This window comes from Mobula birostris, chromosome 31 (genome assembly GCF_030028105.1).
Source record: "Mobula birostris isolate sMobBir1 chromosome 31, sMobBir1.hap1, whole genome shotgun sequence".
Classification (NCBI taxonomy): domain Eukaryota; kingdom Metazoa; phylum Chordata; class Chondrichthyes; order Myliobatiformes; family Myliobatidae; genus Mobula; species Mobula birostris.
This window is the reverse complement of record NC_092400.1, coordinates 28,969,988-28,996,945: the sequence shown is the minus strand read 5'-3', so window position 1 is coordinate 28,996,945 and position 26,958 is coordinate 28,969,988. Positions and strand designations below refer to the sequence as shown.

The 26,958-nt window shown below is 41.0% G+C and overlaps 2 protein-coding genes across 4 annotated transcripts in view; one reads left to right on the top strand and one right to left on the bottom strand.

Annotated features, from left to right (window-relative positions):
• LOC140190901 (clustered mitochondria protein homolog) overlaps positions 1–11,069 on the top strand; it is a 97,365-nt gene extending 86,296 nt beyond the window's left edge. For all 3 annotated transcript variants that reach the window (XM_072247844.1, XM_072247842.1, XM_072247843.1), the window contains exon 26: positions 6,347–11,069. In XM_072247844.1, the coding sequence (XP_072103945.1) occupies positions 6,347–6,581 (235 nt within the window). In that variant the 3' untranslated portion in view covers positions 6,582–11,069. The remainder of the gene's footprint in view (positions 1–6,346) is intronic.
• On the bottom strand, positions 9,491–26,903 carry srrd (SRR1 domain containing). The gene is made up of 7 exons (XM_072247847.1): positions 26,599–26,903; positions 25,536–25,576; positions 25,236–25,456; positions 18,941–19,039; positions 18,615–18,766; positions 17,848–17,893; positions 9,491–11,764 (listed from the first exon to the last, which is right to left on the bottom strand). The coding sequence occupies exons 1-7, from the start codon at positions 26,748–26,750 to the stop codon at positions 11,579–11,581; spliced, it is 897 nt and encodes a 298-aa protein (XP_072103948.1). The 5' UTR covers positions 26,751–26,903; the 3' UTR covers positions 9,491–11,578.
• Positions 26,904–26,958: the final 55 nt, after the last annotated feature.

Sequence of the window (26,958 nt, the reverse complement as noted above, 5' to 3'; positions counted from 1 at the left end):
ATATCCTGAAGTGGGAAGGAGAACAGCCAGAGGTTGTGGTACATATTGGTACCAGCGACATAGGCAGGAAAAGGGAGGAGGTCCTGAAACAGACTACAGGGAGTTGGGGAGAAAGTTGAGAAGCAGGACCACAAAGGTAGTAATCTTGGGATTACTGCCTGTGCCACGTAACAGTGAGTATAGGAATAGAGTGAGGTGGAGGACAAATGTGTGGCTGAGGGATTGGAGCAGGGGGCAGGGATTCAGATTTCTGGATCATTGAGACCTCTTTTGGGGCAGGCGTGAACTCTACAAAAAGGATGGGTTACACTTGAATTCCAGGGGGACCAATATCCTGGCGGGGACATTTCCTAAGGCTACTGGGGAGAGTTTAAACTAGAATTGTTGGGGGGGTGGGAACCGAACTGAAGAGACTGGGGAAGAGGAGGTTGGCTCACAAATAGAGAGAGCTTGGAGACAGGGCGAGAGGGAGGATAGGTAGGTGATAAAGAAGGGAGGCGCTGAGACTGATGGTTTGAGATGTGTCTATTTTAATACAAGAAGTATCATGAACAAAGCAGGTGAACTTAGAGCGTGGATCAGTACTTGGAGCTATGATGTTGTGGCCATTACAGAGACTTGGATGGCTCAGGTGCAGGAATGGTTACTTCGAGTGCCAGTCTTTAGATGTTTCAGAAAGGACAGGGAGGGAGTAAAAGAGGTGGTGGCATGGCACTGTTGATCAGAGATAATGTCACGGCTGCAGAAAAGGAGGAAGACATGGAGGGATTGTCTACTGAGTCTCTGTGGGTGGAAGTTAGGAACAGGAAGAGGTCAATAACTCTACTGGGTGTTTTTTATAGACCACCCAATAGTAACAGGGCAATCGAGGAGCAGATAGGGAGACAGATCCTGGAAAGGTGTAATAATTACAGAGTTGTTGTGGTGGGAGATTTTAATCTCCCAAATATCGATTGGCATGTCCCTAGAGCAAGGGGTTTAGATGGGGTGGTGTTTGTCAGGTGTGTTCAAGAAGGTTTCTTGACACAATATGTAGATAAGCCTACAGGAGGAGAGCACTTGATCTGGTATTGGGAAATGAACCTGATCAGGTGTCAGATCTCTCAGTGGAAGAGCATTTTGGAGATAGTGATCACAATGCTATCTCCTTTACCATAGCATTGGAGAGGGATAGGAACAGACAAGTTAGGAAAGCGTTTAATTGGAGTAAGGGGAAATGTGAGGCTATCAGGCAAGAACTTGAAAGCATAAATTAGGAACAGATGTTCTCAGGGAAATGTATGGAAGAAATGTGGCAAATGTTCAGGGGATATTTGCATGGAGTTCTGCACTGGTATGTTCCAATGAGATGGGGAAAGGATGGTAAGGTACAGGAACCATGATGTACAAAGGCTGTTGTAAATCTAGTCAAGAAGAAAAGAAGAGCTTATGAAAGGTTAAAAAAAAACTAGGTAATGATAGAGATCTAGTATAAAGCTAGCAGGAAGGAGGTTAAGGAAGAAATTAGGAGAGCCAGAAGGGGCCATGAGAAGGCCTTAGCAGACAGGATTAAGGAAAACCCCAAGTCATTCTACAAGTATGTGAAGAGCAGGAGGATAAGACGTGAGTGAATAGGACCAATCAAGTGTGACAATGGAAATGTGTGAATGGAACCGGAGGAGATAGCAGAGGTACTTAATGAGTACTTTGCTTCAGTATTCAGTACGGAAAAGGATCTTGGCGATTGTAGGGATGACTTGCAGTGAACTGCAAAGCTTGAGCATGTAGATATTAAGAAAGAGGATGTGCTGGAGCTTTTGGAAAGCATCAAGTTGGATAAGTCACCGGGACTGGATGAGATGTACCCCGGGCTACTGTGGGAGGTGAGGGAGGAGATTACTGAGCCTCTGGTGATCTTTGCATCATCAATGGGGACGGGAGAGGTTTTGGAGGATTGGAGGGTTGTGGAAGTTGTTCCATTATTCAAGAAAGGGAGTAGAGATAGCCCAGGAAATTATAGACCAGTGAGTCTTACTTCAGTGGTTGGTAAGTTCATGGAGAAGATGGTAAGTTGAGGACTTATGAACATTTGGAGAGGCATAATATGATTAGGAATAGTCAGAATGGCTTTGTGAAAGGCAGGTCATGCCTTACGAGCCTGATTGAATTTTTTGAGGATGTGACTAAACACATTGATGAAGGTAGAGCAGTAGATGTAGTGTATATGGATTTCAGCAGGGCATTTGACAAGGTACCCCATGCAAGGCTTATTGAGAAAGTAAGGTGGCATGGGATCCAAGGGGACATTGTTTTGTGGATCCAGAACTGGCTTGCCCACAGAAGGCAAAGAGTGATTATAGACGGGTCATATTTTGCATGGAGGTCGGTCACCAGTGGTGTGCCTCAGGGATCTGTTCTGGGACCCCTACTCTTTGTGATTTTTATAAATGATCTGGATGAGGAGGTGGAGGGATGGGTTAATAAATTTGCTGATGGCAGAAAGATTGGAGGTGTTGTGGATAGCGTGGAGGGCTGTCAGAGGTTACAGTGGGACATTGATAGTATAAAAAACTGGGCTGAAAAGTTGCTGATAGAGTTCAACCCAGATAAGTGTGAGGTGGTTCTGTTTGGTAGTTCAAATATGATGGTAGAATATAGTATTAATGGCAGTGTGGAGGATCAGAGGGATCTTGGGGTCCGAGTCCATAGGACGCTCAAAGCTACTACGCAGGTTGATTCTGTGGTTAAGAAAGCATACGGTGCATTGGCCTTCATCAATCGTGGGATTGAGTTTAGGAGCCGAGAGGTAATGTTGCAGCTATATTAGACCCTGGTCAGAGCCCACATGGAGTACTGTGCTCAGTTCCGGTCGCCTCACTACAGGAAGGATGTGGAAACCATAGAAATGGTGCAGAGGAGATTTACAAGGTTGTTGCCTTGGTAGGGGAGCATCCCTTATGATAATAGGTTGAGTGAACTTGGTCTTTTTTCCTTTGAGTGACGGAGGATGAGAGATGACCTGATAGAGGTGTCTAAGATGATGAGAGGCATTGATTGTGTGGATAGTCAGAAGCTTTTTCCCGGGAACGGCTAGCACAAGAGGGCACAATTTTAAGGTGCTTCGAAGTAGGTACAGATGAGATGTCAGGGGTATGTTTTTTACACAGAGTGGTGAGTGTGTGGAATACGATGCCGGCGACAGTGGTGGAGGCGGATATGATAGGGTCTTTTAAGAAACTCCTGGACATGGAGCTCAGAAAAATAGAGGGCTATGGGTAACCCTAGGTAATTTCTAAGATAAGGACATGTTTGGCAGAGCTTTGTGGGATGAAGGGCCTGTATTGTGCTGTAGGTTTTCTATGTTTCGATGAATGATGCCTCAAAAAGGCAGCATCCATCACTAAGGACCGCAGTCACCCAAGACATGTCCTCTTCTCAATGCTACCATCAGAGAGGAGGTACAGAAGCCTGAAGACACACTGAACAATTCAGGAAAAGCTTCTCCCCTTCTACCATCAGATTTCTAAATGGGCATTGAACTCATGAACACTACCTCACTACTTTTTTTTTTCCTCTACTGCTGCCATATCATAACAGATTTCACAACATGTGCCAGTGATATTAAACCTATTTTTTGATCTTAACAGTAGTTCTTTCCTTATCAACTATCCTACCAACATGTTTAAAGTAACCCAGAGCTTCCTTTTGTCTACCCAAGTTGAGCTGGAAAATAGCCACCGAATTGTAATAATGTAGACTGGGAAAGAAGTAATGCAAGGGGCAAAGGGCGAGTATATTCTAAGTGTGTTCGGGAAAACATTCTTCATCAGTGCTTTTGATCATGTTTCAACCACAGTCTGTGAGCATTGCTTTGATAGAAAATATTTAGAAAATTAAAGCCATAGTTTCATGGGTGACCAAAAAAGAGGTACAATAGAACAGAAAAACAGCAGTGACATATGTAGGGTTGTTAATTGAAGTGAGAACCAAGCTGATTAAGAAAATTAAGTGGAAAATTGGAAGAAAGGATATGCTGCAAAGATAGAGCTTGAGAAAGAGCTAGTAGCAAAAGTCTAAGAGGGAATCCAAAAATATTTTACTAAAATATGAACAGAAGAAGAATTTCCAAAGAAACCTGGCACCAGTTAGACACTACAAAGGAAATTTACTCAACAAGACAGAGATACCTAAAATGATGGTGTATATTGGTCTTCACCAAGGAAGGTAATGCTTTTGGAATCTCAGCAAAGGCAGATGAAATTGAGATTCTGAATGGGTTGATGTTGATGAAGGAGATACCAGACAAGTGCAGATGCAATGATCCTCAGTTGTTGAGTGCAGTAAGGGAGGAAGATCCTGTGACTGATTGTTGCCTTCCAAACAATTATAGATTGTAAATTGGAAAATTGTGTATGTTTTGCCCTTGTTCAATAGAGAGGGCTGCAGGATTAATCTCAGTAACTACAAACCAATCTGCCTAACATTAGTAAGCATTAGTAACATTGGTTTAATTAAAGCCAGCATGAATTGTTAAAATTGTCAATGTAATATGAGAGTTTAAAAAAAAAATAAGTCACAGTGGGTTGAAGAGGGAAGTGTTGATATTGAAGAGATATATATGAATTTCTAACACCACATCATTTGAAGGTCCTTTAAATTTTCAGGACAGCAATAAGACTTTGAGAGATTCAACTGTAGAATGGAATTGGCAGGTAGATGGCAGATGAAATTTAATGAGGAAGAATTGTAAGTTTACATTTTGGTAGGAAGTAACAATACGCAATTTTATAAAGAGTACAAGAACAAAGAACTCTGGGGGTAGCTGTGTATAGTATGTTGAAAGCAGCACGCCGGTTAAGAGACTTGCTTAATAGCGTACAAGTGCAAGGAAGACGTGATGAGCCATGAGCACTTGTTTGGCCATGTCCTGAATATTCATTTTTGGGATCCACATTAGTAAGGATATGAAAGCTTTGGAGAAGTTGGAGAGGGTTGATGAAGGGGACTGCCAGAAAAAAAAACCACAAGTGACATGAAGAGAAATTTCTTTTACAAGTAACAGAGACAAATTAAATTGTAGCATTTGAAAGGGAGCCAGATAAAATTTTGGAGGGAAATGATTAGAACAGCATAGGAAAAGAATGGGTGTTGAGATAGATTGTTCTCGCAGAGGTCAAATAATCAGCTTCTGGGAATTATCTGCCACAGACATGAAGAGGTCACAATGGTTGCCTCTGGTATGTGACCTAAGTTTTTAGTACTATACTCAAAGAATTGTTTTGTATTCAAGAGAGAACTAGAAAATGCACAAGGGCTCTATTTGTTGTGGTAATTAATTTGCAAACTACTGCTTCTGAATCGGTTGTCATAATTTATTACTAAGCAACAAGAGTCTACTCTTCAAAACTAATTGTAGCTGTATACAAGACTACATTGTAAAAACATTGTGAAAAGAGCAATTAAAATGCAAGCTTGTCTGCTTCCATTTTTTTTTTGGGGTGGGTGTGATTTGTAAAGGAAAAAAATCCAAACCCGTTAATGTCTGAATTAAAAACACAAGCAAGTCTGCAGATGCAGGAAATCCAAAGAAACACACCCAAAATGTTGGAGGAGCTCAGCAAGTCAGGCAGCATTTATGGAAATTAATATACAGTTGACTTTTTGGACCAAGACCCTTCTTCAGGACAGAGACTCCGGACTGCCCTGGGGTTCAGATCTGAAAACTCAATTTTGGTTCAGATTGCTGCTGTTCGCTTCAATTGTTTGCATGATTTGTATTTTTTTCTTTCTCTTGTGCACCAAGAGTTGGTCCTTTATTTTCTTTTCTTTAATGGGTTATTTTGGGTTTCTAGCTTTGTTACTACCTGTGAGGAAGCTAATCTCAAGGTTGTATAGTTTATATTCTTTGATCATAAATGTACTTTAATCTCGAACTTGAGAAGGAAGGGGGAAGATGCCAGAGTAAAAAGGTGGGGGAGAGTGGGAAGGAGGCATATTGAGTATTTGTTAATAATCTCTGCATCAGATGGCATTGTGCAAAAGCAGCCTAGCTATGGAAGTGTCTGTAGCTCTAACAGTATCTGCATCTTTGACCTTTATGTACTCAAAAGGTGCTGAAAGTTTGCTTTTTATCCCTGTGATCCAATATTTTATGAACGGTAAATTTTATGTTACCATTTTGGATTTAACCACCCTGTTCACCTTGTGCTATTCTTAGCTTGCTTGGAAGTTTGCACTGTGTATTCCAAATTGGTGAACTTCTCCAGATGTTGACTTAGGGCTCCTTCACTGTGTTTATCATTTAAGGGCAATTGATGCATTGACCGTTACCCATTTACTTCAACTGGCTGACGTGTTTTTTTTTTAGAAAATCTGCCATGGAAAAAGCAACTGAGCGAATGCGGAACCTAATTTTGGAAGAAATCCAAGTATCTCGGAGATTAACCAAGACTCTTTCTGATATTGGTATAGATGATCAGATACTGGTCAATGGAAGTGCAGCCCTGGGTGAAATTGCAACTGATGCAGAGAATCTAATTGAGAAAACACTGACAAAAAGCAAAGTAGAGACTGGCTGTGTGGCAGCCGGGGTTTCTGCCTAACTGTTTCTTGGTTGTCAATACAACGATGGATTGATACTTTCATTGTCCATGTGGACCCAAGTGCTATTTTGTGTTACAGCTGAGGGAGTAATCATAAAAAATAGGTCCCCGTTGAAGGACCATCACAGAGTGGAAATTGAATCAATAAGTGCCATAATTTAAAACATTTTCTCTTTAAAGAATACCCTTTAAATAATTGTTACAATCAGATTGTACTTCAACTATTTCTGAACATTGAATTTAGTCATGAATTGCAAACATTTGATTGAACCATGCAATTGGCCACGTCTTCCTCACACTACTGGTTAATGTATAAAATTGTGTTGTATAGCTGTGAAATAGCAAGACTTTGGGGGGGAAAAGAAACAACAGTAAAGAATACTCATGCTGTAGTATTGAGTTAATCATATACATTAATGATTTGGAAGAAAATCTTGTTAGCATGAGTAAGATTTCAGATGACACAAAAATCTGATTTAATGGATGGTGAAGATGGTTGTCTAAGGTTGAAATTTAAGTTTAATTGTCACTCAACTGCATATGAATACAGCCAGTGTTACTCTGGGACAAAGGTGCAAAGCATTGCACCAACAGTCACACACAGCACCAGGCATGTATAAGATAGGAAGCACATATACTCAGAAAAATACAGTCACACATTTTTAAAACAAATGGTCCAAGTCCCTGAGTCCATGAATATTGTAGCATCTATAGCTGACCACAATACAGCTTGTCTTCTGCCAAGCAAACACTGAGGGGTGGGGTAGGGCATTGAGGGTAGCACAGCCTCCGATGGAGGTCACCAGCTCCGCCACCTCTCCTGGGCAGCTGTAAATGGAGTGAAACTGCAGTTAGGGGTCTAGTCCTCATTATGCCAGAGGCCACACAGTGCCCCCACTATTTGCCAATAAAACCGTGAATCAGACTTGCAGCATTCCACATTAACAGGGTCTTGTGATCAAAAGAAAGATTACAACATGATTAGATTCAACCAAGAAGATGGACAAGAAATTTAACTTGGACAATGTGAAGTGATGCATTTTGGAAAGTTAAACCAGGCCAGAACATGCACAGTTGAATCACAGGGCACTGGAGAGTGACTTTGGGGTACAATTACCCTGTCTACTTGCATGGAACTGAGTCCTGAAGAAGACGTAAGGTCTGCTTCCTTTATCGACTGAAGCTTTCATATAGGAGTTAGTATCCTGTGTTACAATGATACAAATCATTGGTTAGGCCGCAGCTTGGAATATCATCTACAGGTCCGGTCTTCACACTTTAGAAAGGATATAATTAAGAGAGAGCAGGCAGAACAAATTTGTGGGAATGTTGCTTAAATCATAGGGTTTTAGTTAAAAGGAGCTTAAATATGCTAGAACTATTTTCCCTGGAGTAGAGTAGGTTGAGGGCAGACCTTGTAGAGGTTTATAAAATTGAGGGGTGTATAGGTAATCAGTCTTTTTAAGAATAGGGGTGTCTGAAACTAGAGTGAAACTAGTTTAAGCTGAGAAAGATTTTGGGGAGTTTTTAGGGGCAAGTTCTTCCAGATAGTGGGAGACTGAGCTGCCAAAGACGGTGCTGGAGGCAGACAGAATTACAACATTGAGACGTATGGGCTGCCGGCAACGGTGATGGAGGTGGATACAATAGGGTCTTTTAAGAGACTCCTGGACAGGTACATGCAGCTCAGAAAAAGAGGGCTATGGGTAACACTAGGTAATTTCTAAGGTAAGGACATGTTTGGCACAGCTTTGTGGGCCGAAGGACCTGTATTGTGCTGTAGGTTTTCTATGTTTTCTATATGTGGATAGGTACATTTATAAGAAAGGTTTGGGTCAAATGTAGGCAAATAGGATTGGCTTAGACAGACATCTTGGTTAGTAAAGATGAGTCAGGCTGAAGGACTCGTTTCTATGCTGTATAACTCTGAACGGCTAGGTTGCAGTCCAGATAAAGGGTCGCCTAAAACATTGACTGTCCATGTCCCTCAACACGTATTGCCAGGCCATCTGAATTCTTACAGCGGATTGCTTATTTCTTGTAGTTTAATTTTATTACTCTACTGCAGTATATTTTAGGTATGTCCATTTAAAAAGAAATTCCCTCCTCCCTGTGGGACCCTGTCTCACTGCCAATTTCTTCAATCAGGTTCACCCAGACTCATTACTGCACCCATTGACTTGTCTTTACCACCATCATGTCCTGCAGGCTTTCCAGCTCGGTTTTCAGACGTTCAGCGCTTCTAATGATTTTTTTCCTGTCATGAATTCTACTCTCTCTGCCACGTGTTGGTATTTTCTTCTTTTTCATAAATTAGGGTTTCACTCTCCCAAACTTCTTGTAGACCTGTAGTTTGTCCTATGCTGATTCATGCTTTCAATCAGCATTTCTTCTCGTTCCTGACATCCATAAAGACCATAAGCTTGCCTATCTTCAGGCTGGGCCCCCAGTGTCATGCTGACAGTTCGCACTACTCCACCAGCTAGCAGCACCTAGTTCAAATTCCTTCCCCCTGATGGTAATCACACCATGCCACAACTTCTTGCCTAACCCAATCTTGTTCACTGCCCTTGAAGTTTTAATTTCCAACTGCCAACCATGACATCATGTTTTTATCAGGTATTTTCTTCCCCATTCCAGTCCAGATAAAGGGTCTCTACTATCCATTTCTCTTCACTCATGCATTAGTTGAGTTCTTCCAATATATTTGCTCTCTGAATAAACTCTTCACTATGATATTGATACAGCCAAGTATTTCATTATCAGAAATAGTGTTAGTATGATATAAATAAATAAGTGTACTAACACAACACATTAAACTATATGTAGGAATTGGATATTTAATTATCAGACTGTTGCTAAAAATACCATCATTAAGCAGTTGTAGATCTGATAGGTCAAATTCAACTTTCAATTCTTAAGAGTCTAGTCATTTTCTAGTTTTTGGACAAATATTCTGAACTGAGATTATGAAAACTTTCCAGTTTCACAATATCGCTGATGGTTTTTGGCACTTCCTAATGAGAGATCTGGTAGTCCAAATATGCTTCTCAACTTTAATTATCTGCAAGGCTCCTTATTTTGATAAGACTGATGAGGGATAGTCAATATGGCTTTGTCCGTGGTGGGTCAAGTCTAACCTATTTTATAGGTTTTCAAGGAAAGTTCCAGAAAAGTTGCTAAAGGCAAGGCAGTGAATATTGCCTACCAGGGCATTTGACAAGGTCCCACTTGGGAGGTTGGTCAAGAAGGTTCAGTCACTTGGCATTCAAGATGGGTAGTAAAATTGAATTAGACGTTGGCTTTGTGGTTGCCTCTGACAGGAGGCCTGTGACTAGTTGTGAGTTGCAGGGATTAGTGCTGGGTCTGTTGTTTGTCATCTTCATCAACAATCTGGAAAATGATGTAGTAAACTGGATCAACAAGTTTGCGATGACACCAACATTGAGGGTGTAGTGGACAGCAAGGAAGACTATCAGAGCTTGCAGCAGGACCCGGAGTAGCTGGAAAAATTGCAGATGGAACTGTGAGGTGTTGCACTTTGGGAGGACCAACCAGCTTAGGTCTTGCATGGTGAGTGATATGTCACCAAGTGCAGTGGGACAGAGGGATCGTGGAATACAGATGCATAATTCCTTAAAAATGGTGTTACAGGTAAATAGGGTTGTAAAGAAAGCTTTTGGCACGTAGGCCTTCATAAATCAATGGATTGAGTACAGGAGCTGGGATGTTATGTTAAAATTGTATAAGACATTAGTATGGCCTGATCTAGAGTACTGTGTGCAGTTTTAGTCACATACCTTCAGGAAAGATGTAAATAAGACTGAAATAGTGCAGAGGAAATTTACAAGGATGCTGCTGGAACTCGAGCTGAGTTATATAGAAAAGTTGAGTAGGTTACAACTTTATTCCCCACAACATAGAAGATTGAAGGGAGATTTGATAGAAGTATACAAAATTATGTGGGGTGTAGATAGGGTAAATACAAGCAGGCTTTTTCCACTGCGGTAGAGTGGGACTACAATTAGAGGTCATGTGTTAAGGGTGAAATGCAAAATGTTTAAGGGGTACATGAGGGTTGGTGAGAGCATGGAATGAGCTGCCAGTGGAAGTGGTAGATGTGGGTTCAACACTTGAGAAATTTAGATAGTTACATGGATGGGAGGGGTATGGAGGGCTAGGGTTTGGTATGGACTAGATGGGCCAAAGGACCCATTTCTCTGCTGTAGTATTCTGACTCTATGGTGGCTGGGGTAAAAATAAAATAGTTCCAATGTAGATTTTTAAACTTTAAATTCTTTTGTGATGGTTTTCTTCTGTGCTGCATTATTACTTGGATTCATGTCTGATTTTATACATAAATTTACCATGCAAATATTTGCTTTCATTCATCTGTACTCGTGGTTAAATTGCAACAAAGATTTCTTTTTGTAAAATAATTGTTTTTGAATATTGTCAAGCTGCAATTTATTATTTCAGTAAAAAAATATGGACATCATCATTAACAGTGTGTTTCATTGCATTATCAATATGCAAGAGGCATCATATGAATACTAGGAAACACTACCTACTGACAATTGTGGAAGGCAGTTGCAGGAGATTGTTCAGCCAAGTTGATTGAATCAGCTGGGAAAAGACTGGGTAACAGTACTCAGTGAAATCCGGGAAACAGTACTTTCACCATAAAGATGAGGAAGACTTACTTTCCAGAGAACACAAACCTGTTCGAACAGATTGCCAGTCTCTGACTTGGTTGTGCCAAACAATTTCTCTGCAGGTGACAATGTAGTAGAACAGGATCTAAGCCACTCAATTTGTTTTTAATCTCTGTTTCTCATAGAAATGAGATTCATTCTTTCAGTCTCCCTTGCTGAGCAAAGGCAAAGCTGAGCAGAAGTTCCTAAAGCTACAAATCGTGGCCATGATTCCACTGATACAGACAACGAAATGCAGTTCGTTCGTATTATATCTCCCAAATTTGAAACGGAAAATCATTCTCAGCCATTCAGGATTATTTCCAAGTCTTCACACTGCTGGTATGTTGGTTCAGCTGCACCCTCCCAGAATTCTTTAGGCTTTGAATCCAGCTTTCTTCTAGGAAATTGATGAATAGCGGTATCATTAAATATATCCATGTATCTATCGCTATAGGGAAAGGCTGTCTCTTCAGTTACGGCCAATATCTGTTATAAAAGGTTAAGGATAAAAAACAATGCAGGGCAAGATTTCAAAGTAGTGACACATTCTTAAAGGAAAATACAAACCATATATGAGATTTTCCCTGAACTGTTGAGGTTCACCGCAGTAACGGAGGCCAGCTGTCCCAAAGTGAGTGTTCTGAAAGCACTGAGTTTATTCTGCTGCCTTGCTCCAACCAAATGCTCTGGAACTTTGTTCTTCAATAATTCATCTCATTATGCCATAAAATACATGTAGTACTAAAGCAGACAACAAGATAAAGATGTAAAAATTCACATCTTTATTTCTTAACTATTCCATAACTGGTGGCAATTTTAGTTTTGTAGCCTTCCTACCTCCCCGTCTCTGAAAAATAATTTAAAAGTTTTAAATTCATCTGCCAATTTGGGGGGATAAAACTCTATCAGCTATTTCTCCACAATGAAACTTATTCCAACAGTACTTTCCGAAATACTTACCACATTATTCATTCTGATTGGACATGAATTGTCATTAGTTAATCAAGGTGGCTGCTTACTTGGGATTCTGGGATACATCCTAGGATGTGCTGGAACACATCATCAGTGATGTAAACTGGGGTCATCGGGTGCTTTGGGTCTTTCAACATGCAGTAAGACAATTCAGAATTGATTTGCTTAACGGGGTTTCAAGCATTCAGGCTTGGAGATGCCAGAAACGGCTGGGAGTGAAAATTAAACAATTTCATTACTTCGAGTTAGGAACTGTGAAAAATATAAAGGTATCAACAATCATCTTGAATGTTACAATGAAAATGAAGATTATCCATTTATATAATAGGTGTCTGTGCTGATTTTGTTCACCTACAGTCAATCAAAAGAACACAGCAGAGTACACTGGATGAATTCTTCCGTCAAAGACATTAGGAATTAATACACAGCTTTATTAATACTGTAGTAGTATTGGTAATGTTCTGCTTTGTTCTTTTTCATTTAAATGCATAATTTGTTACTCGGTTAAATGATAATTTGTCCTTTTTTTAATTTACCTTTTCATCTATTTCCATGAATCTTTGGCTAATTAGGCCAAAATGTACCAATCCCAGTAAGTCCCAATTAACTGGAATCCACTGTACCATGGGAGGACTAATGTACAGTTGTTACTTAACATAACATTGCTTTTACATAATTGGTAAATATTTCTTCAAACTGAACCTGCATGCCCACTACTGGCAATTTATCTTTGTACTAATCTTCATCACCAAAATATGACTTCACATTAGCCACCTTTGTTGTAGTGAAAACAATTAAATAAGAATACCACTGTCAAAAGATGCTTCAAAACCAGTTTTCACGCACCAGCCTACCCGCCGCCAAGGCCGTGTATCCAGAAAGGTGGTGGATAAAGGCCAGCAATATCACAATGGATCCTTAGGAAGGTGGCGTCCATCATTAAGCCCTCTTCACACTGTTACCGTTGGGTAGGAGGTACAGGAGCCTGAAGGCACACACTCAGTGATTCAGGAACAGCTTCTTCCCCTCTGCCATCTAAATGGACATTGAACCCATGAGCTATTTTTGTTTTTGTTTTTTTGCACCACTTACTTTAACAATTTAATACATATATAAACTTAATGTAACTCATTTTTTCCTCTTATACTTACTTATCATGTATTTTATTGTACTGCTGCCATAAAGTTAACAAAAGCCATGACATATGCCAGTGATATTAAACCTGATTCTGACTCCATTCATGGGTTGTTTGTTTCACTCCCATCAGGGAGCAGGCTACATAGCATCCATGCCAGGAGCACCAGACTCAAAAACGGTTACTCTCCCCAAAGAGCAAGGCTGATCAGCACCTTCACCCACCCCTCCACACCACAACTTTATCATTGCCTGTCAGAGTCACCTTATATACAGACACTCCTGTGCCGAGTGTTACTTTATGGACAAACAATCAATGTATATAAACTATCTTATGTATTTATGTATTGAAGGAGCAGGCAGGTAGACAGAAAGATGGGGTGGTTCTGTTGGTAAAAAGAATTAAATCCAACATTTAGAAAGAGGTGACATAGGATCAGAAGATGAAGAATCCTTGAGGGTAGAGTTAATAAACTGCAAGGGTAAAAAGACCCTGATGGGAGTTATATTCAGCCCTCTGAACAGTAGCCAGGATGTTGGATACAAATTACAATGGGAGGTTGAAAATGCATGTAAAAAGGGCAAAGTTATGAGAGTCATGGGGATTTCAATATGCAGGTAGAATGGGAAAATCAGATTGGTGCTGGATCCCAAGAGAGAGAAATTTGTAGAATACCTACAAGGTGAGCGGTTTGTGATTGGTCCTATCAGGGCAAAGATATTTCTAGATTGGGTGTTGTGTAATGAACCTGATTTGATTAGGATGCTTAAGGTAAATTGTGAGGCCTCACTTGAAGTATTGTGAGTAGTTTTGGGCCACTTATTTATGGAGGGATGTGCTGACATCAGACAGGACTCAGAGGAGGGTCACAAGAATGATTCCGAGAATGAACGGCTTTTCATATGAGGAGTGATTGAAGTCTTTGGGCTCGTTTGAGGATTTGGAAGCATTTAAAAATTAACAGAAGCCAACTAAAAAAGGCATACAGAGAGAGAAGCTGAAATATGAAGATAAGCTAGCCAATAATATAAATGAGGATACCACATGTTTTTTTTTCAGACATATGTAAAAAAAGTAAAAGAGAGGCAAGAGTGGATATTGGACTCTTGCAAATTGACACTGGAGAGAGGGTAATGGGGAACAAAGAAATAGACAAACTTAATTAGAATCCTGAGTCAGTTTTCACTGTGGAAAACACTAATGGTATGCCAGAAATTCAAGCGTGTCAAAGGGCAGAGTGAGTGTAGTTACAACTACTAAGGAGAAGGTACATGGGAAGCTGAAAGGTCTTAGATAAGTCACCTAGACCAGGTGGTCTACACCCCAGGGTTCTGAAGGAGGTAGCTGAAGAGATTGTGGAGGGAATAGTAATAATCTTTCAAGAATCACTTGATTCTGGAATGGTTCAGGAAGACTAGAAAATTACAAATGTCATTCCACTCTCTAAGAAGGGAGGGAAGCAGAAGAAAGGAAATTATAGGCCAGTTAGCCTGACTCCAGAGGTTGGGAAGATGTTGGGAGTCCATTATTAAGGATGAGGTTTTGCATCAGTCTTCACTGTGGAAGACACTAGCAGTGTGTCAGATGCTGAAGGATGTGAGGGAAGAGAAGCGAGTGCAGTTACTATTACAAGACTGGAGGTGCTCAAAAAGCTGAAAGACGCAAGGGTACTCAAGTCACCCAGACCAGATGAACTGCACCCTAGAGTTCTGAAAGAGGTAGCAGTAGAGATTGTGGAGGCATTCGTAATGATCTTTCAAAAATCATTAGCATGGTGCCCAAGGACTGGAAAATTGCAAATGTCTCTCCACTCTTTAAGAAAGGAGGAAGGCAGCAGAATGGAAATTATAGACCAGTTAGCCTAACCTCAGTGACTGGGAAAATGTTGGAGTCAATTGTTAAGAATGAGGCTGTTGAGTACTTGGTGACACAGGACAAAGTCAGCATGGTTTCCTTAAAGGAAAATCTTGCCTGACAAACCTGTTGGAAATCTTTGAGGAGATTACACATAGGATAGATAAAGAGGATGCAGTAGATGTAGTACATTTGGACTTTCAGAAGGCCTTTGATAAGGTGTCACATATAAGGTTGCTTACCAAGTTAAGTGCCCATGGCATTACAGAAAAGCTGCTGGCATGGTTAGAGTATTGGCTGATTAGTAGGAGGCAGCGAGTGGGAATAAAAGGATTCTTTTCTGGTTGGCTGCCAGTGACTAGTGGTGTTCAGCAGGGGCCGGTGTAGACACCGCTTCTTTTTATACTGTATTTCAATGATTTAGATTATGGAATGAATGGCTTTGTTGCCAAGTTTACAGATGATACAAAGGTTGGTAGAGAGGCAGGGAGTGTTGAGGAAACAGGTAGACTGCAGAAGGACTTGAACAGATTAGGAGAATGAGCAAGAAAGTGGCAAATGAAATACAACGTTGGAAAACGCATGATCATGCACTTTGGTAGTAGAAATAGAAGTGCAAACTATCTTCTAAATGGGGAGAAAATCCAAAAATCTGAAAGGCAAAGGATCTTGAGAGTCCTTGTGCAGAACACCCTAAAGGCAAACTTGCAGGTAGTCGGTGGTGAGGAAGGCAAATGCAATGTTAGCGTTCATTTAAAGAGGTCTAGAATACAAAAGCAGGGATGTGACGCTGAGGCTTTATAAGGCAACTTTGAGTATTGTGAAAAATTTGGGGCTCCTCATCTAAGAAAAGATGTGCTGGCATTGGAGAGGATTCAGAGGAGGTTCACAAGGATAATTCCAGGAACAAAAGGGTTAATCATATGAGGGACATTTGATAGCCCTGTGTCTGTACTCGCTGGAAATTAGAAGGATGGGGGTGGGGGGGGGGATCTCATTGAAACTTTTTGAATGTTGAAAGGCCTAGAAAGAGTAGATGTGGAAAGGATGGGTTTCCCATGGTAGGGGAGTCTAGGACAAGAGCGCACAGCCTCAGGATAGAGAGGTGTCCATTTAAAACAGAGATGCAGAGAAATTTCTTTAGCCAGAGGGTGGTGAATTTGTGGAAATTATAACCACAGGCAGCTGTGGAGGCCGGGTTGTTGGGTGTATTTAAGGCAGAGATTGTTAGGTTCATGATTGGACACGGTATCAAAGGTTACAGGAGAAGGCAGGAGAGTGGGGCTGAGGAGGGGAAAAATGGATCAGCCATGATTAAGTGGTGGAGCTGATTCGATGGGCCAAATGGCCTAATTCTGCTCCTTTCTCTTATGATCTTATGGAGGTATTGGGTACTTGGAAGCACATGATAAAACAGGCAATAGTCAGCAATGTTTTCTTCATGAGAAATGTTACTTGACAAATCTGCTGGAACTGTTTAAGAAAATAGATAGCAAGATAGACAAAACAGAGTCAGTGGATGTTGTTTACTTGGATTTTCAGAAGGCCTTTGACAAGATGCCACATGTGAGGATGCTTACAAGAGCCCATGTTACAGGAAAGATACTAGCATGGATGGAAGATCGGCTGGCTCGCAGGAGGCAAAGAGTGGGAATAAAGGGGGCCTTTTCTGTCAGTGACTAGAGGTGTTCTGCAGGGGTTTATGTTGGCACCACTTCTTTTCAAGTTATATGTCAATAATTTGAATGACAGAATTGATAGCTTCATGGCCAAGTTTGCAGACAATATGAAGATAGGTAGAAGGCAGGTAGTGTTGAGAAGGTAGGGGGTCTGCAGAAGGACTTAGGCAGATTAAAATGGGCAAAGAAGTGGCAGATGGGACATAGTGTAGGTAAGTGTATGGTCATGCACTTTGGTAGAAGGAATAATGTCATAGATTTTTTTCTAAATGGAGAGAAAATTCAAAATTCAGAGATACAAAGGGACTTAGGTGCCCTTGTGCAGGATTCTGTAAAGGTTGTCTTGCTGGTCAAATTGGTGGCAAGGAAGGCAAATGCAATGTTAACATTCATTTCAAGAGAACTAGCTTATAGGAACAACGATGTAATGCTGAGGCCTTATAAGGCATTGGTCAGGCTGTAACATTGGTAATGGGGGCAGTTTCGGTCATTGTGTTCAAAAGAAAACCGATTAAGTATCTGAAAAGATTAATAATGTAAGCTATGAAAGGCTGGAATAGTTGGATTGTGCTTACTTAGAAAGAGCTTAGACTTAATGAGCTGACTATTGACCTCTTGTGCTGTAACCTCTTTGCATTTCTGGAGGAGAACTACTTCTATCAACTAGAAGCCTAATCTATCTAGAGATTTAGGGATTCAAGGGTGAGACTAACGATTACTGATTCCAGGGACTCTGTGTAAATTTTTAACATGTTGATTTAGAAATTTAAAAGTTGTGCTAAGTGATTGAAGTCCATCTCCCTGGCAGAACAACTCATTTGGGAAGTTTAGAAACTGGCCTCATTACTAATCCTGGTTATACATGAAAGTCAATTGAGTTTTAATGGCACTAATTTGCTTTGAATCACGATAAAATCAGTGAAGGATACGTAGTTGATGAACATGTAGTCCCTCTTCAGTACTCGGGCTGGCAATCTGCAGTATATTGAACAAAAATTAAACTCAACATTTTTTTTGATGATCTCAAATCATTTCATTATTTTAACATTTTTGCTCCAGAAATCCATTTACATCTTTTTGAGACTAAAAATGAACTTCAGTAGTCATTTATGATCACTTAGTCCACAAGTCTGTTATTATTATTATTATTATTGAGATATAGTGCGGAATAGGCCCTTCTGGCACTTCAAGCCGCAACTCCTAGCAATCCCCCGATTTAATCCAAGCCTAATCCCAGAACAATTTACAATGACCAATTAACCTACCAACCAGCATGTCTTTAGAAAATGGAGTACCCAGAGGAAACCCATGCAATCAAGGAGAGAACATACAAACACCTTACAGGCAGCGGCGTGAATTGAACCTGGGTTGCCTGTACCATAAAGCATTGTGCTAACCACGAAGCCACCATGTCGCCCCGTTGAAAAATTTTATTTAACTTTTCTTAATCGATATTTTCACTTGTATTTCAAGCACATCCCTTTAACATTTATGCCCTTTGCAAAGAAGACTATTTCCTACAATTTAAAGTCCTCATCCCCAAAAACACCTACTGTATTGTCATTGTTTCAATGACCCATGTCAGAGAATTTAAAGCAGAATTTTTCCCTGAATTTCTATTTATTCCCACTTTTAAAGTCTGACCTGTCTGACATCTTCCCAGCACGAAAGCTGAATAGGAGCAATGTTTCCGTACCTCTCCTCTATCCCTTTGAAACTATTTCCAATGAGAATAGTTTGGGCAAGTTGGTGTGGTGACCAGTTTTTCCACAGAAGGTTGTTATAGAGAGCTTTTCCACAGTGAATCATGTAGAAGAGAGTTGGTCGGTCAACCTGTCGCTTTCCTTCCTATAAAAGAAAATTCCCAATAAGTTTCTAGTAACAAAACTACTCATTTTGTATAACATTAGGAAGTGCAATTAGTTCCCTGGATTGTATTTTGTACTTAAAAAGCCAAATTGTTTCATTTTTGTCCAGCTTCACTGTGTGAAACTGAAATATACATGTTTCAGTGTCTCTCACCTCATTTTCTTTAATCACCACTAGCCCACAATCCTTCAGGAACCTCTTCTCCCATTCTGTAAATAATGGATCAAACAGAAGGCAGCTAAGTCGAGGGATCTGTTGAACAGAAGGAAATAAATTTTAAAATTTTAAAATACTGGTGAGATTCAAATTCTAATATGCTGCTACAGTGATATCAGAGTTTTGGACTACCTTCCCTTAGTTCTCTATGACACCATCCATGCTGCGATAGACAAGGTCAAAGTGGACCACTGCTGCCTGTCACGTAACTGAGGTGAAGATCAGAGGGGAAGGCTCTCTGTATTCATACGCCAGATGCCAATGATAAAGGTTTTAGGCATAACCCCAGGTGTCTGTAAAGGCTTATTTGCCATTCCCATCAATACTTCAGGATTAGAAACCGGATTTCAAAATAAAGCGATATCTGACCTTTAAACAAAATAAGATGTCCCAAGCTTGCTACAGTCCTCCAACATCTTCATATGGAACTGATCTGGGAACAGTATTTAATATGTACATTACCCCACTAACTATGCTTACAAGTTTTAGCACAACATTGGATGTTCTTAAAGACATTCTTTAGTGCAGGTTGAGTATGCCTTACCTGAAATGGTTGGGGCCAGAAGTGTTTTGGAATTTTGAATTCAGAATATATAATGAGATAGCTTGGAATCGCTAACATTACCAACTCTAAATTTAATTAGTACAGGTAGGGAGTCTTTGTCTTACAGTTGATCATCACACATACAGATGCAAGAAAACAGTTTCTGAACCTTTTTCAGTTACCTGGTTTTCGGCATTAATTACTCAAACTGTGGTCTGATCTTCATCTAGGTCACAACAATAGACAAACATAATCTGTCTAAATTAAAGAATTGTACTTCTTGTCAATACTGAGTACATCATTTAAACAATCACAGTCTAGGTTCAAAAAAATCAGGTGAATCTCTGTGGCAATGCCTTCTACAAAAGCTATTTGGAGTCAGGTGCTCCAATCAGTAAGATGAAATTGGAGGTGTGGGCTGTAGAAATGTCTTACACTATAAAAAAGACACACAAAGACAGGTTACTGACAGAGTCTGCTCTTCTCAGGAAAGATCTGTTTATATGCACCATGCCTCAATCCTTTCAGAGAACCTCAGAAGAAGAATTTAAAGATGCATAAAGCTGGAAAAGGCTACAAAACCAATTCTAAAGACCTGAGTGTTCATCAGTCCACAGTAGGAAAAAAAACTACAAATGAGGAAATTCAGTACTGTTGCTACTCTCTGCAAGAGTAGTCATCCTGCAAAGATCACACCAAGAGCACAACGTGCAATGCTGATGGAGGTGAAAAAGAACCCAACAGCAGAAGACCTGCAGAAACATAGAAAACCTACAGCACAATACAGGTCCTTCGGCCCACAAAGCTGTGCCGAACATGTCCTTACGTTAGAAATTACCTAGGCTTACCCAAAGCCCTCTATTTTTCTAAGCTCCATGTACCTGTCCAGGAGTCTCTTAAAAGACCCTATCATATCCGCCCCCACACCATTGCCGGCAGCCCATTCCATGCATCTACCACTCTGAGTAAAAAAACTTACCCCTGACATCTCCTCTGTACCTACTTCCAAGCACCTCAAAACTGTGCCCTCTTGTGCTAGCCATTCCAGCCCTGGAAAAAAGCCTCTGACTACCCACACGATCAATGCCTCTCACCATCTTATACACCTCTATCAGGTCATCTCTCATCCTCCGTTGCTCCAAGGAAAAAAGGCCGAGTTCATTCAACCTATTCTCATAAGGCATGCTCTCCAATCCAGGCAACATCCTTGTAAATCCCCTCTGCGCCCTTTCTATGGTTTTCACATCCTCCCTGTAGTGAGGCGACCAGAACTGAACACAGTAGGGTCTGACCAGGGTCCTATATAGCTGCAACATTACCTCTTGGCTCCTAAGCTCAATCCCATGATTGATGAAGGCCATTGCACCATATGCTTTCTTAACCACAGTGTTAACCTGCGCAGCAGCTTTGAATGTCCTATGGACTCAGACCCCAAGATCCCTCTGATCCTCCATACTGCCAAGAGTCTTACCATTAATACTATATTCTGCCATCATATTTGACCTACCAAAATGAACCACCTCACACTTATCAGGGTTGAACTCCATCTGCCACTTCTCAGCCCAATTTTGCATCCTATCAATGTCCTGCTGTAACCTCTGACAGCCCTCCACACTATCCACAACACCCCCAACCTTCGTGTCATCAGCAAATTTACTTTTTACGTTCCTCCACTTCCTCATCCAGGTCATTTATAAAAATCACGAAGAGCAGGGGTCCCAGAACAGATCCCTGAGGCACACCACTGGTGACCAACCAACATGCAGAATATAACCCATCCACAACCTTCTGTAGGCAAGCCAGTTCTGGATCCACAAAGCAATGTCCCCTTGGATCCCATGCCTCTTGACTTTCTCAATAAGCTTTGCATGGGGTACCTTGTCAAATGCCTTGCTGACATCCATATACATCTACTGCTCTACCTTCATCAATGTGTTTAGTCACATCCTCAAAAAATTCAATCAGGCTCGTAAGGCATGACCTGCCTTTTACAAAGCCATGCTGACTACTCCTAATCATATTATGCCCCTCCAAATGTTCATAAATCCTACCTCTCAGGATCTTCTCCACCAACTTACCAACCACTGAAATAAGACTCACTGGTCTATAATTTCCTGGGCTATCTCTACTCCCTTTCTTGGATAATGGAACAACATCCGCAACCCTCCAATCCTCCGGAACTGCTCCTGTCCCCATTGATGATGCAAATCACCAGAGGCTCAGCAATCTCCTCCCTTGCCTCCCACAGTAGCCTGGGGTATATCCCGTCCGGTCCCGGTGACTTACCCAAATTGATGCTTTCCAAAAGCTCCAGCACATCCTCTTTCTTAATATCTACAAGTTCAAGCTTTTTAGTCCACTTTAAGTCATCCCTACAATCGCCAAGGTCCTTTTCCATAGTAAATACTGAAGCAAAGTACTCATTAAGTATCTCTGTTATCTCCTCCGGCTCTATACACACTTTTCCACTGTCACACCTGATTGGTCCTATTCTTTCACATCTTATCATCTTGCTCATAACATACCTGCAAAATGCTTTGGGGTTTTCCTTAATTCTGTCCGCCAAGGCCTTCTCATGGCCCCTTCTGGCTCTCCTAATTTCATTCTTAAGCTCCTTCCTGCTAGCCCTATAATCTTCTAGATCTCTATCATTACCTAGTTTTTGAACCTTTCGTGAACTCTTCTTCTTGACTAGATTTACAACAGCCTTTGTACATCACGGTTCCTATACCTTACCATCCTTTCCGTCTTATTGGAACGTACCTATGCAGAACTCCACACAAATATCCCCTGAACATTTGCCACATTTCTTCTGTACATTTCCCTGAGAACATCTGTTCCCAATTTATGATTACAAGTTCCTGCCTGATAGCCTGATATTTCCTCTTACTCCAATTAAATGCTTTCCTAATTTCTCTGTTCCTATCCCTCTCCACTGCTATGGTAAAGGAGATAGAATTGTGATCACTATCCTTCCTCTCGCACTGTCTACAAGCTTTCTCTATTTGTGAGCCAACTGCCTCTTCCTCCATCTCTTCAGTTTGGTTCCCAACCCCCATCAATCCTAGTTTAAACCCTCCCCAACAGCCTTAGCAAACCTCCCCGCCAGGATATTGGTCCCCCTGGGATTCAAGTGCAACCCATTCTTTTTGTATAGGTCACTCCTGCCCCTAAAGAGGTCCCAATGATCCAGAAATCTGAATCCCTGCCCCCTGCTCCAATCCCTCAGCCACGCATTTATCCTCCACCTCACTCTATTCCTATACGCACTGTCACATGGCACAGGCAATAATCCCGAGATGACTATCTTTGTGGTCCTGCTTCTCAACTTACTTCCTAACTCCCTCTAGTCTGCTTTCAGGACCTCCTCCCTATTCCTGCCTACGTCGTTGGTACCATTACGTACCACGGCCTCTGGCTGTTCTCCTTCCCACTTCAAGATATCATGGACACGATCAGAAACATCCCGGACCCTGGCACCTGGGAGGCAAACTGCCATCCGTGTTTCTTTCCTGTGTCCACAGAATCGCCTATCTGACCCCCTAACTGTAGAGTCCCCTATCACTGCTGCCATCCTCTCCCTTTCCCTAGAACTTGCTGAAGTCCCTTTTCATGTGTCCACTATAAGAAAAACACTGAACAAGAATGGTGTTCATGGAAGGACACAATGGAGGAAACTGCCGCTTTCCAAAAAAAATTGCTGCACGTCTCAAGTTCGCAAAAGACCACCTAGATGTTCTCCAATGCTTAATGTTCTGTTGACAGATGAGACAAACATTGAACTTTCTGACAGAAATGCACATTGCTATGTTTGGAGGGAAAAGGGCACTGCACACCAACACTAAAACCTCATCTCAACTGTGAAGCATGGTGGAAGGAGCATCATGATTTGGACTGCTTTGCTGCCTCAGGGCCTGGACAGCTTGCAATTGTTGAGGGAACAATGAATTCAAAATTATCAAGATATTTTACAGGAGAATGCCAGGATAGTGGTCTGTCACCTGAAGCTTAATAGAAGTTTAATGATGCAACAAGATAATGATCCAAAACACAAGAGTAAATCAACAACAGAATGGTTTAATAGGAAGAAAATTTGTGTTTTGATATGGCCAAGTCAGAGTCCAGACCTTAACCCAATTGAGATGCTGTGGCATGACCTGAAGAGGGCTGTTCATGCAAGGTATCCCAGAAATATTGAAGAACTGAAACAGTTTTGAGTGGAGGAATAGTCCAAAATTCTTCCTCACCATTGTGCAAGTCTAATCAGCGGCTACAGGAAACGTTTGGTGGTGATTATTCCTGTTAAAGGAAGTTCTACCAGTTATTAAACACAGGGGTTCACATACTTTCTCCAGCCTGGCCTGCGAATGATTAAACAAAGTGTTCAATAAAGACATGAAAAGTACAGTTGTTTGTGTGTTATTAGTTTAGGCAGATTGTATTTGTCTATTATTGTGACTTAGATGAAGATCAGAACACATTTTATGAGTAATTAATGAGGAAAACCAAGTAATCACAAAGGGTTCACAAACTTTTTTTTGCAACTGTACATATTGATGTAGCCATTCAGCGTGTTAGATTTTCATCAGTGCCAACCTTGGCAAACTCATCAGACACTTTATCACCACCACAAATCTTTAAAAAAGTAAGGCTATACCTCTTCTTAAATTTCTGCAACCAGCCTGCTGAATATTCACTATTACCTTCAATTTTCAGTCCGTCATGAAAGACCTTTGCTTATTGCATGATCAGCATACCATTATGTGGCATGTGTTCACTACGAGGCTGATGTATCACTCCTCCAATACATGGTCAAGATCTTCACTTTTCCACATTATGCAGTGATTTTCTATCTTCCCCTAACTTTTGTTTATTGCATATGTAAGGTCACTTCTCAGAACTGCCTGCAGTGCACAGACTTGTGCATCGCCTGGTAACGTTCCTAGCACTATATGGAATTTTTCATTTGTGATGTCATGTCAGCACTCAAAATAATTATGGATTTCACATTTGATGTATGTGATGAATAAATGTAACTTAATCAGAATCATCCGTTCAAGACAGTGACTCACATGCACTTTATTAACTCTAATTGTTCTGGGGCAACAATGCTGGCTGTACTAGAGAAATGAATGAGCTAAAAAAAAAAGCAATGTTTTGTTGCAATCAATAGAGATCAGATCAAAACCTATGTTATGAAATATAAAATAATCAATAGTTTTGGCCGCTTTAAGCATTGATCCTGCAACTGTGGTTCAAGGTACATTTATTATCAAAACATATACACAGTATACAACTCTGAAATTTGTCTCCTCCAGACGCCACGAAAATAAGAAAAAAAAGGAAGCAGTTTAACGAAAAACATCAACCCCCACACACAAAAAACTACAAATCATGCAAACAGCAACAGGAACATTAACCCTCCCCCCATGTGTAAAAAGCAACCAAATCACACAAATGAAAACAAGAATGGGCAAAAACACAGAATATAGAAACATAAGACTGAACGACTCCATCAAACTATGTTCAATCCAGAAACCGCAGACACAAAACTTCCGTATAATCCCCCAACAGCATCATCGGAGAGAGAGAGAGATGTAAGCATTTCTGGACAGACCAGCCATAAATGTATCCACTAATCCCATTTTCTCCTGTTAATTCCACATTTTGCCACCTTACCATTCTCACCTTCAGGGTTTCAAGCAGAAGGAACAGCAGGGCCAACTGATAGCGAGATGAAACAGAACTGGAAAAGCTCCCAATTCCATAACATACAAATTCCAGTGTGGTTTGACAATGATCTAAATCACCATGTTTGTACTCGACGAATTCAGCAACTCCAACATCCAGACCCGATGATGTTACCAAGGGAACTGTGCGATATTTGTTTGTAACTTTCTGAACTGTTTCTGAAACAAATTGTGACAGTGACCAAATAGAAGCAGACTGAAATTCTCAAAAACATCATTAGTTAATCTTACAACTCACCACGACAAACACTCCAGAATTCTGAACTCCGCAACTCTTCTCTGAAACAAAGTTCAATAGTTTCAAATCATAGGAAGATTTGGCTATATTGACATAACATTTTCAAAGGCAAAGCCAATGATGAAAGATTCCATGTCTCTATTATTAAATGCTAAAAATAAACAAGAACTTTGAAAACTAAACAAAACTTCTATGCATTTGGCGTCCCCTGCAAAATATTAATTAACTGATTAACGTGCAAAATATTCTAAACAGCAAAACTACAATTGAAAACAAATGTATGCCGGGTATGGCAGGAGAAGGAATGCATTCAGGTAAACACTGGTAAGAAAAAGATGTCTGGAAATCCTTTGTGTCTTTTAACCGTCAAGGAAAATATTAAAAAATTGGTGAGTGACCCTCAGAATGCAACACCCAAAAAGGGTGAGCTTTAAAAGCAAAAATTCATTCAGCTCTACTTCCAAGTGATGAATATGTTCATAATCCTGATTAGTTTTTCAGAGGCTCATTTAAGTGGAAGTTTTATTACTTTTGCTGTTCCCTGTTGCATCACTGGAAATTCATGCTCTCAGTCATTAATTATATATCTACACCTGCAAATCTCACACTGTGATTCCCCCGTCTCCCAGCAACACACATCAGGACGAATGGTCTCGGCCTGAAACGTCGACTGCACCTCTTCCTACAGATGCTGCCTGGCCTGCTGCGTTCACCAGCAACCTTTATGTGTGTTGCTTGAATTTCCAGCATCTGCAGAATTCCTCGTGTTTGCCCCCCTGTCTCCCTATTGTTTTCACGAGAGTTTGTCGATACTTCCTTCTGAGGTGCAAATGATCAGCATTCACCATCTCCCCTGATGAAGGTAAACGTCGACTGTTTACACTTTTTCATAGATGCTGCCCGACCTGCTGAGTTCCTCCAGCATTTTGTGTATGTTGCTTTGGATTTCCAGCATCTGCAGATTTTTTCGTGTTTGTAACAAACTCTCCAGTCTCCTCCAGCCATTCCACCCACAGCAAGTGAGTCAAGTGCCACAGATGCAAACAAACCCAAGCCAACTTACATTGTTTCCTTTATCTTCCGCTGGATCCTCCCCCCTTCAGACACACTCAGATTCTCGACCCCCTGTGCGATGTTTCGCTCCTTGACGTCCCCTCTCCTTTTCTTCATCCCCTTCTTCTTGCTGACTGTTTTCCACTCCCCATCTGCAGACATCCCTCCTGCCTTCGGGATAAAAGAAAACTGTCTAAACTCCACGGTAGGGGTCTGAATTTGCAAAATAAAACGCGCTTTCTGTCAGAAGTCGCATTAACTTTACACCCGTAGCCACAAAAAACCTCACTGAGTGGAAGGCCGCGGCCGAGTGCCCGGGTGTCACACGGTTATCTGTCCTCGAGTTGGCTCGAAGCGGCCTCGGGATGAG